The sequence below is a fragment of the Rhinopithecus roxellana genome, chromosome 6, assembly GCF_007565055.1.
Source record: "Rhinopithecus roxellana isolate Shanxi Qingling chromosome 6, ASM756505v1, whole genome shotgun sequence".
Lineage (NCBI taxonomy): Eukaryota > Metazoa > Chordata > Mammalia > Primates > Cercopithecidae > Rhinopithecus > Rhinopithecus roxellana.
Genome location: NC_044554.1, coordinates 13,942,975 through 13,956,179, shown reverse-complemented (window position 1 = coordinate 13,956,179; position 13,205 = coordinate 13,942,975). Strand labels below are relative to the sequence as shown.

Below are 13,205 nucleotides of genomic sequence, written 5' to 3'. Positions count from 1 at the left end.
ATCATCATTTCATTCACTTCTGATTCAACCAAAGGAAAACCTGGAAACAAAACAGACCCTCTTTGTCCCCAGGGCCAGAGGACGCAGATGGCCTTGCAGACCCTTTTGTGGATGTCATGGAGCACTGGCTTCCTGGGTGGCCACTGGCTGTCCCTCAGCATGCCAGCATGTAGGGAAGGCCATTTGTTCCCATTTCCCTTGCTCACAAAAAAACCCTCAAGAACATGAGTTTAAGCTGGTAACAATATACAAAAATGGCAACTGCTACTGCTCTGCTGATCAAAGAGTATGCTTTAAAAGTGAAAAAAAGAATAAGCTAAATCCCATTTCTGGCTTTTCTCATAGTTGCTTCTATTCTGAATGGATCTTGCTATCCCAAAAGGTGCTCAGAGGCCCAATCACTGATGCCTGTGGATCTGTGACTGCCCTCCCCACTCCCGCCCCAAGGAGCCAATTCTGGGGTAACCGCACTGCATCAACCTACCTTCTTTTTCTTTCAATGACCACACAGTGCTGGGAAGGCACCCTTAAGGGAAGACTCACCTGCCTGGGGGAGGGGTCACCTCTCCTAGCACTGTCTTTAACAAACCAAGAGGGGGACAGTCAGCCCAGGACCACATCTTTTCACCTTTTTTTTTTAAAAAGAAAGACTGCATGTGAATCAGCTGAAGGAAGGAAGCATGGTGACAAGATGACGGCCAGCTGTCCATGCGGTAAGCATTAGTTTATGAACTCAGGATCCCGCCCTGAACTTGGCATAGGTCTGAGCAGGACACAGACACGTCACATCTCAGCATGGTGAGTTGGTGGTCCCAGCACTGTGGATGCCCGAAGGCACCAGCAGAAAACGCAGGAAGGCCCTTACGTAAGGCCTCTCCTTTCCACTCAATAAACAAAAAAGACAGTTGGGCCAATCCCAGATGAGGGCAGGAAAACCTCATAATTGGCCCCAAATCCAAGTGGAACAACTAGATTACACGCTTAATGGCCAGGAGAGTCCTTCCAGCCTGGGAGACAATCACCTCAGTATCTTACAAGCTAAGAGAAAAATCTGAAAACTCGAATGGGACGACGAGGACTTGAAAAGCTTGGATCAAGTTCCAAGCTGCTTTTCAACCCCTGCCTTGAGCCCTATGCTAACTCTTTTAATTAATTTTCAAAATGACTTCAATCAGGTCACATCCATTTCTTTTCCTTTCATATTTTTTGAGATGGGGCCTCACTATGTTATCCAGGCTGGACTCAACCTCTTGGGCTCCAATAATCCTCTCTCAGCCTCTAGAGAAGCTAGGACTACAGGCGCACTACGCTGCGCCCAGTTTTGTGCATATTTCTTACTGCCAAAATATGTCAGCTATGTATTCTTTGAAAAAATGATCATTTTGATTAGCACCCTTATTATTTCCAAGAAAACATGTATAGAAGCCAATCAATGAAATAATTTTTCTTTTTTTTTTTTTTTTTTTTTTTTGAGACAGAGTCTCGCTCTGTTGCCCAGGCTGGAGTGCAGTTGCATAATCAATCTCAGCTCACTGCAAGCTCCACCTCCCGGGTAGCTTCACGTCGTTCTCCTGCCTCAGTCTCCCAAGTAGCTGGGACTACAGGTGCCCCCCACCACGCCTGGCTAATTTTTTGTATTTTTAGTAGAAATGGGGTTTCACCGTGTTAGCCAGGATGGTCTCGATCTCCTGACCTTGTGATCTGCCTGCCTCAGCCTCCCAACGTGCTGGGATTACAGGCGTGAGCCACCGCGCCTGGCGAAATAATTTTTTTTTTTTTTTTTTTAAAGGAAGAAGGAAGATGCAGGCTGTAATGCTACCCGTTTTTGGTTCTTTGGAGAGTGACTAGATTCTCTTAACAATACAATATGTACAGCAGGGCAAATGCACACTACAATGAAAAAACTCTGCCTTCAACTCAGGTACTCCTAGTATAACCTTCTATTGCCCAGGCTGGAGTGCAGCAGTGCAATCTTGGCTCACTACAACCTTTGCCTCCTGGGTTCAAGCGATTCTTCTGCCTCAGCCACCTGAGTAGCTGGGACTACAGGCACGTGCCACCACGCCCAGTTAATTTGTGTATTTTCAGTAGAGATGGGGTTTCGCCATGTTGGCCAGGCTGGTCTCAAACTCCTTGCCTCAAGTGATCTGCCTGCCTTAGCCTCCCAAAGTGCTGGGATTACAGGTATGCACCACCCCGCTGGGCCCGAGTATAACTTTTATTATTATTTTTATTACCTGGGAACTTCGGATTCTTCTCCACTTGGCCCAATTCCCTCAAAGAGCTTTTCTCTGGACCTACTGATTTCTGGATTCTTGGGAGACCAAGTGCCTCTCTCCTAAAACATTCTCCTATGCCGAAGTACCCTGATTCTGAACAAGTAAGATCAGCTATTTGTTCTGTGATGTGACCAGTGCCGAAGAAGTCTGGTGAAGTTTCTTGGAATGGCCTTTCTTGTTTCTACAGCACTGACCAGGACTCACCATGGAGTTCATAAAAAGTCCTATCCGGGACTCTAACACATAAATGCAGAGAAATCAATGCTTCAGCTACAAAAAAGTTTCAGATTATATGTAATTACACCTGGAAGGTATAAAGCTCAAGAAAAAGCAAAACTCAAGAAAAGTAAAACAGTCCAAAACCAACATATCCTTGCTGTGATCCTTCATTCTGTTGTGCTTCTCCAGCTGCAGAGCCTAAAGCTATCCTCCCCGACAATAGCCAATGGAACCTCGCTACCACCCCTCAGCTCTCATTCCCAAAAGAGTCTCTGTGAGATTTGATGCTATTTATAAAACTCAAAGACAGCTGGGCACAGTGGCACATGCCTGTAATCCCAGCACTTTGGGAGACCAGGGCGGGTGGATCACTTGAGCTCAGGAGATCGAGATCAGCCTAGACAACATGACAAAACTCCACCTCTACAGAAAATACAAAACTTAGCCAGGCGTGGTAGCACGTGCCTGTAGTCCCAGCTACACCAGAGGCTGAGGTTGGAGGATCACTTGAGCTTGGGAAGTGGAGTCTACAGTGAACCATAGTCGTGCCACTGCACTTCAGCTTAGGCAACAGAGCAAGACCTTGTCTCCAAACAAACAAAACCTTCAAAAACTATAGGCTTTACCACCAAGAACCATCTGTGACCTTATGACAGCTTGGTATTATGAGGTCAAATTTAATATATTAAATGTAATATTTTTACACTACAACAGAACAGATGAGGTAAGAAACACTGCCTCATTGCTCCTAGGTTCTCTAGGAAGAACAAAAGAAACCTCTAAAGCAGGGACTTTTCGGGGGCGGGGCAGGCAGTGAATGAGGGCCTGGCCCTTTTCCAAAAAAAAAAAAAAAAAAAAAAAACCAAAAAAACAAAACCCCCTTATGACAACCAACTGAAAAAGAAAACCTCATAAGCCATCCTGACAGCACTGCGGGAGCTTATGCTTAATTCTTGGGAAGGGGGCAGGTGAGGAGACAGAAAGGCTTTTCCTTAGGAACCTGTTACTGATATTTATGCCACTGTTCACAGCAACAGCATTTCAAGAAGTAAACAGGACAGGAAATTGTATGGAGGGACAAATGTTCATCTAATGGAAGGCAGGACAGATAACCTGGTATAAAATTGTGCTGACAGCTCCATTATCCCACTACATCTGTGACTGTGTCCTATTTTTCTGGTTATATCACCAAACTTAATACCCCAAATTAGAAGCACAGCATTTCAGAGTTGAAAGAGTTCTTAGTGCCTAATTCAGGGCAGCCCTGCTGCTAGTGGCCATTGTGACTTAACCTTCCCCACACCCTGAAATGGCCCCTGCTCCCCGACCCCCACTCACTGTCTCCGCGGCTCCCGTTCCACTGACTCCCACGTCTCAGTCTGCCTGCTGGGGTCACACAGAGAGGGTCAAATGCCTCTCCACATAGCACTCTCTAAGTTCAAAGTGACCATCACTGGCCACCGGTTCTTTTAACTGTTCTCTTCTATACCTAGCTATGGCAGGGACTTGGGTTTTGATACGGAAGAAGTTTAACACCTTTAATAATTTAAACATAATTATCTGGTATTATCCATAAGAGCAACGACGGAATAGAAAGGCCTGGTGTTTTAGGACCTATCTGGCCATGTGTTGACTCAGATCATGCTGAGTCAAAGCTGAAAGACACAAAGCACCCTCTTTTTCTCCAACAGCTGGCACTATCTGCTCAAAACAATGCTTTTACCTGAACATTAGAGGAGATAAAACACAGTAAATTCAAAAGAATTGTTAAAGTAACCTCTGAATAACAGAAAATTAACATATTTATTCTGCATTCCTTTTTTTCAGTGAGAAGAAAAATGCTAAGCCTTTCACACAACCCTTTCTTTTAAATATTGGAAGAATGTGGATAAAAAACAGTATGGAATAGAAAAAACATGAAACCCAACAGCAAACAACCCACCTTTCCCAACACAGAATGCCTGAGTAAAGCCCACCGAGAAAAAGCTGCTCAGGCTTTTTCAGGGCCAGGAAACAGGGCAGAGGAAGAGAACCAGGAACTGGCTCGCAGACGTGGAGCCTCTTGTGTTCACCAACTCACAGGTTCAGGGACAATGAACAAACGATGCCGGGCAGGGCCAGAGGAGTTTAGAGACAATGCAACTGTGTGGCACAAAACCAGCAGCAAAAACAGGCCTGACAGGTGAAAGAGGCTTCTGCTGCCCTGTGGAGGCCGCCATCTCAACCACTCTGGGAACAGACTCTCTCAGCGGGAGTGGGCGTTGCTGCCACTGTCTCAGAAGGGGCTAGACATCCTAGAATAAGCCAGAATATCTGCTAGCTCTTGCTTTCTAAGGGAAGAGAGATTATGCATTGGCATCTGGGGAAATCCCTTCCAGTCTGGAAGAGGTGAGGAACCCTGCATGTCTGGTTGACCAGGCAGAGGCTACCTGGAGGGGCTCCTACCTGCCTGCCTCAGGCAATCTTCCCCTGGGAGATGTCACCCCATCTTCCTCCACAGCATGAGTGAAGGGAAGAGTTCCCTATACCCTGCAAATTTTCAGGGACTACAAGTGAAGTCACTGTGTCACCACAACTGAGTCTGATTCATGGGGCTGCGGGCTGTGCAGGGCCTTAAGAAGAGACCATCTCTCTCTCACAAGCCCACAATCACACCAAACACCCAGGGCCCGCCTGAGGAGGACCCTTCCACTTCTTAAGATGCCCGCGGCAGTAAACTTCCCCTCACCCTGCCCACGGCGGATGACCCTTACAGTCAGAAAAACTGAGGCCACATGCCTCAGAGAGACTCAGCCCCATCCAGAGTGTGAAAGGAACGAGCCAATTCCCATGGCAGCAAAGGGCAGAGCCATCCTTACCATACATGCCGTGCTCCAGATGTCCGCAGGGGTGCTGTACCCCGCTCCTATTAAAACCTCTATGGAGCGATACTGACGCGTCTGGATGTCTTCCGTGAAGTGTTTATGCTGGAAGGGAACAGGCTGCATTACCACAGAGCAACACAGACATTCAGAAAGTGTCTTCGCACACAGAATCAAGACCAAAGTGTTTTAGAAAGAAAACTCTACTTACCACCCAACAAGCGTTTCCCAGGTCAGCAATTTTTACTCTAATTTTATCTGCATTCCGTGGATCCAGGGGATTCACCAACAAGTCAGCAGCCCGGGTTTTTGCTGGCATGAGCAAACAGCAGGACAGTTAGTGATTAGGATAAGTGGTTTCCATGCGTGAGCAGTGTTTGCCAGGGTCAGTCTCCTTTCCTAAAGAATGGTGGAATGATCACTTAGGCCTGGGACACTGTAAATTCAACTTGACAGAACTAAAACTGCTTGTTCTCCACCTCTGGAAAATTCTCCACGAAAAAGCCAACTGGGCTGCCCACAGGACGCCAAGGGCACTGGCTTGCCCTTTCTCTTCTTATCCCCAGTTCCTTCAAGTCCAGGTCAGCCCTAGAACAAGCCGGCCTTGCTCTCTCCCTGTCTGCTGCTTTGTGGCAGCTCTTCATGGTGTCAGTCCATCCCTTCACAGCCGGGATCGTGCTTGCTGATGCATTATTACAAGCAACATGAAGGTAGAAAGAACACTGCTGTGGGGGCCAATCACTCCCAGTGACACACAGTTCCTTGGACACCACAAGACATCAGGGTCCTTGGCACCCACACCTCACACCCACATCGTCCCCTACAGTTCCCACTGCCTGGGCTGAGCACACAAAGATACCAAGGGGTAGATGACTGCTGATTAACAAACACAGATTAAAGGCAGGGACTAAACTATTTTGGTTTTGTTGTAGACAAGGAAGGGCCCAGACAGAGGTCTCTTGAGATGGCCTGGGCCATAAAGGCAAACTCTGAGGTCACTCATGAACTTGTCACGTACGTGAGCAGTCATTCTTAATTCCAGGGTGACCCCAGGGAATCTCAAAGGCAAGTATGGGGCCAGCTTCCCAGGGATTCTGGGGCCAGATCTTCTCAGACAAGTCCAGATCATGCCTATATCAAGCAGAGTTAATCAAGGGGCAAGTGACAAAGAAAAATAATTTCATGAGGCCCAGAAAAATAGTTCCTTAAAGTCAGCATCTTCATCACCAAACCTCAGACTGACCTACAAGATCAGATTTCTGGTAAAGATGAAATAAAACCAGGACTTTTATTTATTGTATAAGTAATTTTGAAATGGTATTTGAAAACCAAGCAGAAAAGTCTGTTCAATGTAGAACATTAAACACTTATGATTTGGGTTTGTGTCCCTGACGATATCTCATGTCGAATTGTAATCCCTAGTGTTGGAAGAGGGGCCTGGTGGGAGGTGACTGGATCATGGGGGCAGATTTCCACCTTGCTGTTCTTGTGATACTGAGTGAGTTCTCAGGAGATCTGGTTGTTTAAAAGTGTGTAGCACGTCCCCCTTCTCTCCTCCTCCTGCTCCAGCCATGTAAGATACCTGCTTCCCCTTCTATCATATTTTACAGTTTCCTAAGGTCTCCCCAGCCATGCTTCCTGTATAGCCTGTGGAACCGTGAGTCAATTAAACCTGTTTTTTTTTTTTTTTTTTTTTTTTTTTGAGACGGAGTCTCGCTCTGTCGCCCGGGCTGGAGTGCAGTGGCCGGATCTCAGCTCACTGCAAGCTCCGCCTCCCGGGTTTACGCCATTCTCCTGCCTCAGCCTCCCGAGTAGCTGGGACTACAGGCGCCCGCCACCTCACCCGGCTAGTTTTTTGTATTTTTTAGTAGAGACGGGGTTTCACCATGTTAGCCAGGATGGTCTCGATCTTCTGACCTCGTGATCCGCCCGTCTCGGCCTCCCAAAGCGCTGGGATTACAGGCTTGAGCCACCGCGCCCGGCCTAAACCTGTTTTTTAAATAAACTACGGAGTTTCCGGTATTTTTATAGCAGTGTGAGAACAGACTAACAGAAACACCTACCTAGGAGAGCCCCTTTGTTTCCTTGAAGCTGGGCACTGCTGAAATGAACTAAACCTCTGTTGGGGTACATATGAGCTATGGAACCAGGGTGCTTGAGGAGGCTCTGATTCTTCAGCAAGCCCCATAATAGGAAGGAGGGCCAGCCTTGCAACTTGCAGTAAAGCAGTGAACAGGCAAAGCCTCAGGACCTAGGGTGCCCACACAGCTCCCTAGCAGGGCTCCAGATAATTCTGACCAGTATCTTAACCCTCAAGACCTGTTCCTCCAGCATGTTAATCAACTGAGCCAGCCAGGTACAGATATTCCCTGCTTGCTACCTTCCATATGCCTGTTTCCTTGTTTATAAGGATTCTGATCCACTGCAGGGTCTCACCAAAGGCCAGGTATGAGTTCAGGAAAAGAAACACCAGAATTCAGCAAAAAATCAGAAAGAGCGCAGCACAAAGACCAACAAAAGAAGGCAAAATGTATATACACTGATTCACCTGGGGCTGAGAACAGAGGTCCAGGATAAATATAAAAATGCTGACCCAATGGGTAGATGAACACTAGACATGATTAGATGAATGCCTCATATGTCATTTAATCAAGGAGAATCAGCAAGAAGGAAATGGAATTTGAGGTTTGAAGAATTGGATTCAAATCTAAGTTTCAATATCTACAAGGTGTAAGACTGGCAAATGACTTACACTGTATGAGGTTTGGTATTCAGGAAAAGAAGAATCGGAAGGGACCACCCCTTCCACACCAAAGAAACTAAAAACCCAAACACAGGAGAATCAGGACAGCATCTGGGTGTCTGGCCAGATTCAGGGGCTTCCCTCTGCTGTGACCAGCTGAACCATCATCTGGGGCAGGAGGCTCCCAACTGGTCAGTGAGGGACCAGAGAGCCGCAGCAGAGGGAAGGGGAGGCCCAAGAGCAAGTTCCACCCCCACAAACAACTCAAATCACAGGTCTAATGCGAAGAGGGCGAAGCCCTATTAAACGTATTGTGTTCCCCCTGAGCCACAGGATGATGTGATTTCTTTTTCTCCATGAGAACAGGTAGCTGAGTTGGCTGTTGTTATCTGAGGGCACTCAAGTCAAAGGAAATGATCTGTAATCTGCCACCCACTCCAAGATGTTGTTTTTAAAAACATTTCTCAGGAGCTGCTTAATTCAATCACGCTAGAAGAAATATACTTTCAAAGACCCAACACCTCACATTTAAATTCAGATTTTTTTTTTTTTTTTTTTTTTTTTTTTGAGACGGAGTTTCCCTCTGTCGCCCAGGCTGGAGTGTAGTGGCACGATCTTGGTCCACCGCAACCTCTGTCTCCTGGGTTCAAGCAATTCTTCTGCCTCAGCCTCCTGAGTAGCTGGGATTACTGGCGCCTGCCACCACGCCTGGCTAATTTTTGTGTTTTTAGTAGAGACGGGGTTTCACCATATTGGCCAGGCTAGTCTTGAACTCCTGACATCAAGTGATCTGCCCACCTCTGCCTCCCAAAGTGCTGGGATTACAGACATAAGCCGCCACAACCGGCCTAAATTTGGTTTTTTTTTTTTTTTTTTTTTTTTTTGGCCTTCATTAAGGTTCACTGAACACAATCTCTTTGGTGACATGCTGTTATCCTCCTGGTTCAGGTTTGTAAAGTTACTCAGCTTCTAAGATGTTCCAAATGATGCTAGGTAATGTATCTCAATAACTTAATTGCATAAAAACACAACAGGAGGTAAAAGAGATTTTGTTTTTCTTTCTTTTCTCACTATGATAGTTCCTGAACTAAGGTACCAGACTGCTACATTCCCAAGAAGCCCACTGAAACCCAACTGGAATGCTTTTGTTGCATCTCCTCTGACTGAGTCACCACGGTAGTGACTTGTCACACGGTTTCCTTCTTACAGATAATGATGACACAAAGGACAAACTGGATCTGTCTTCCTTCCAAAATGAAAACTTGCAATTGCACTGTGCTTCCACTAAGAAGGGAATGAGTGGAAGGCTTTCACTTCGGGAAGAACTGAGCCCCTTGAGTCACGTTCTGATACACTAGTCTCCAGGTGACACTGTGGTCACTCATTCCATAAGAAGATATCCTAGAAACTAAATGGTAGCCAACAATGCCTCAGCATGATGAGACAGCTGCTGTCACATGCACATAACACATGGTGCTAGGCACACACTGACTCTTTACATTGTAAGAGGTCCTTATGAGGACGGCAAGAATATCCCCTCTATATGGAGGAGGTTCAGTATGAGGCCCAAGGAAGTAGTGGAACTAAGAGATTTAACGTTGCCACCTCAACCATTCACGCAACAAATATTTACTGAGTCCCTTCTGTGTGCTAAGCATGGTCTTGGTACTGGAAACACAGTAAGAAAAAAACACAAGCCAAATTAGGAAACTCGTGTACTGGCTGAAAATATGGGCAATAAGGCAAATAAATGAGGAATCCACACATTCCATCAGGTAGCTCAAGAGGCTATGAAGAAAAACAAAGCAGAGAAAGGAGATGGATAATGCCAAGGCTGTTTAGGGGAGATCTTTTCTGAGAAGGTGACATTCAGGAGAGGTCTGAAGAAAGGCAGGCATGAAAGTAAGAGAAGTCTGAGGCAAAGGACACAGGAAGTACAAAAATCCTAAGGCAGAAACAGGCTTGCAACTTTGAGAAACTTTAGAAAGAATCCAGTGTGAATGGTGTAGAATGAATTAGGGAAACCACTGGAGAGTTTGTCAGCTTCAGTGAGGGACACCTCAGGGCATCACTCTACGTGGGAAACACAATGGAGATCATTTTGGTGAGGGGGAGTAGGTATGGGGGAAGAAGTTATGCTTTGAACAGTTCTCTCTGGACTGCCAGACAGAGACATACTGGTGAGCAGAAGCTGAAGTGACAGGAGCATGGAGGCTGTGTCACAGCAGCCTAGGCAATGACTGACAGTGGTGTGGGTCCCCATCGAGTGACACAGAAAGGATTCCAGAAATATCCCACAGGTAAGACCAACAAAATCACCCTGTTCCAGGGCCTTTGTCCTTCAGATGTGTTGAGCCAAGATATGCACTATGGCTCTGGCAGCTGAACATCTAAGAGGGATGGATCATCCTCTTCTCAACCTTCAGTGGCTGCCAAATTACTCTAGGAAAAAAGTGTACATTGTTTAGCCTGACATTTAGGTTCCTTCGAGCTCCTCGAACCGGCCCCAATCTTTCTTCTACTATGCCCTAACGTGTACATTCTGCCCTAAAGACAGGATCTACACAAACTCTTCATTGTTTCTCTTGCCACACGCAGTACCATGTGGTCAAGTGCAAGACTCTAGGTTATACTCCTTTCCATGCAGAAAACAAAAAACACCTCCCCTCCCATGGGGGAGGCTGCCCTTGCTTACCAAATGGCCAAGCTGTGAGCAAAAACTGAGTGCTTCCAAACAAAGGAGATCCTGTCATTGGTACATCCCTAGAATTTGACAATATTAAAACGCTCTGCAAGACCTCCAGTTTCTAACTGATGCAACAGGTATTGGGGATGGTATGTGTGTTGGACACAGTAAAATTGTGATTATAAATGGAAAAAAGCGGAAGAAAGGAAAGAGAAGAAGAATACAACAAGGTATCACTCATTTGTTTGTTCATTATTCAATAAATATTTACCTTAGCACTGAATCAGATGGCGAGGATGCAAAGATAAAAACGCACTGCATTCTCTAAGAGTTCACATTCTAATGAGAAGACAATGACAATGAGCACTGCCCACACAACTACGATGAGCATGGCCAGCAGGAGCAGAGGGGAAAGAGAACTAAGCCTGCTGGGGACACAGGAAGCCCCCACCCAGGAGGCAGGCTACTGTGTTGGATCATATCCTGGATCAGGAAAATTTAAAAAGAAAATTTTAGAATTATTGAGGAAATTTGAATATGGAATAAATAATGGATGATATTAGGCCAGGTGTAGTGGCTCACGCCTAAAATCTTAGCATTTTGGGAAGCCAAGATGGGCAGATCATTCAAGCCCATGAGTTCAAGACCAGCATGGGCAACATGGTAAAACCCTACTTTCTCTGCCAAAAACATAAAAATTGGCCAGGCATGGTGGTGCCAACTGTAGTCCCAGCTACCTGGGGGGCTGAGGTGGGAGGATCACTTGAGCCAGAAAGCAGAGGGTGCAGTGAGCCGAGATCAGGCCACTGCACTCCAGCCTGAGCGACAGAGCAAGACCCTGTTTCTATATTATATTTAATAATATAAAATTAGTGCTATTCTTACATGTTATAATAGTATTATTGTTACAATGGAGGACGTCCTAATTCATCTCTCAGAAGATGAATGCTTAAGTATTTAGGAGTGAAGTATCCTAATATGTGCAGCATACAGTGTCTGTGTAAAGAAAGTATATGCAATGTGGCAAAATGTTAATTGCTCAATCTATGTGGAGGATACAGAGTTGTTTATTGTACTATTCTTTCAAAATAAAAAAATACACAGATGCTCTAATAATTCCTTCCTGCACCTTCCTGGATGGTCCTGGCTATGCAGGGATGTACACTCTCCACTGTGGAGACCACTGCTGTAGATGATGGGGACCTGTGGAAACTGTGAGCAGGGGAGTAACACCGATCGGGTGAGCATACTGCAAAGACACTCTAGCAGCAGCATGGAAGGGCATGCTGAAAGGCAGGTGGGGAGAAAAGCTGGAGAGAACACAAAGCCAATAGACCAGTAAGGAGCCTCCATAACAGAAGAGGCAAGCAATGACAGTGCCCACTGTAGGGCCAAGGCAAGTGGGATCCCTACTTAGGAGGTATGACTAACAAAATGAGATGATTTACTGGATGTGAGTGAAAAAATGGGGACACACTGATGATCAAGTTTCTCACTGGAGCAACAAGAAATGGTGGTAACAAGCGCAGGAAATACAGCATGCGTAGCAGGTTGGCAGGGTGAGATGTATTCTGGTTTTGAACACGTAAGGTTTGAAGTTTCCTGTGACACAGAGATGGAGCTGTCATGTAAACAATAGGATAAGTTTTATGACTTGCCTGGGCCTCGATGGTGACCACATGGTAACAAGCAGCAACTGTCCTCCTTTACATGGATTGTGATGACCAAGGCAACTTACATTCAACAGGAAATTTCTCAATATATTATTATATGTTATTTATCTACCTTTGCCATTGACCTGTTGTATTTAATTCAGTGCTACTAACAACCCTAGAGGTAGCCATTTCTTTCCTTTGATAGAGGAATAAGCCAAGGCTCAGACAGGATAAGAAACCAAAGTTCCACAGTTATTAAGTTCTGAGCTGGGGATTAATATGATGATATGCGGGTGCCTCTCGGTGTCTGCGGGGAACTGGTTCCAGGACATCCTGAGGACACCAAAATCCACAGATGCTCAAGTCGCTGATATAAAATGGTGTAGTGTTTGCATGTAACCTACATACATCTTCCTATATACTTTAGTTGATCGCTCGTTATTTATAATACCTGCTACAATGTAAATGGTATGTAAATAGTTGTTACACTGTATTGTTTAGGTAATAAAGACAAGGGGGGAAAATCTGTACATGTTCAATAAAGACACAGGTTTTTTTTTTTTCCCTCCAACTATTTTCCATCTGAGGCTGGCTAAGCACACGGATGTGAAATCCACAGATGTAAAACCCATGGATACGGAGGGCTGGCTGTAACTGAAGCCACTGCAGCCTAAGCTAATACTTGCAAAATAAGTACAAATAAAAAAGGTACTTTGGTCTGGTCATGGTGGCTCACACCTGTAATCCCAGCACTTTGGGAGG

General features: G+C 45.6%; 1 protein-coding gene across 14 annotated transcripts in view; it reads right to left on the bottom strand.

Moving 5' to 3' along the window:
- SRPK2 (SRSF protein kinase 2) overlaps positions 1 to 13,205 on the bottom strand; it is a 284,044-nt gene that overhangs the window by 12,641 nt on the left and 258,198 nt on the right. For all 14 annotated transcript variants that reach the window (XM_030932258.1, XM_030932264.1, XM_030932254.1 and 11 more), the window contains 2 exons: positions 5,571 to 5,671; positions 5,357 to 5,464 (listed from right to left, as the gene is read on the bottom strand). In XM_030932258.1, coding sequence (XP_030788118.1) covers positions 5,357 to 5,464; positions 5,571 to 5,671 — 209 coding nt within the window. The remainder of the gene's footprint in view (positions 1 to 5,356; positions 5,465 to 5,570; positions 5,672 to 13,205) is intronic.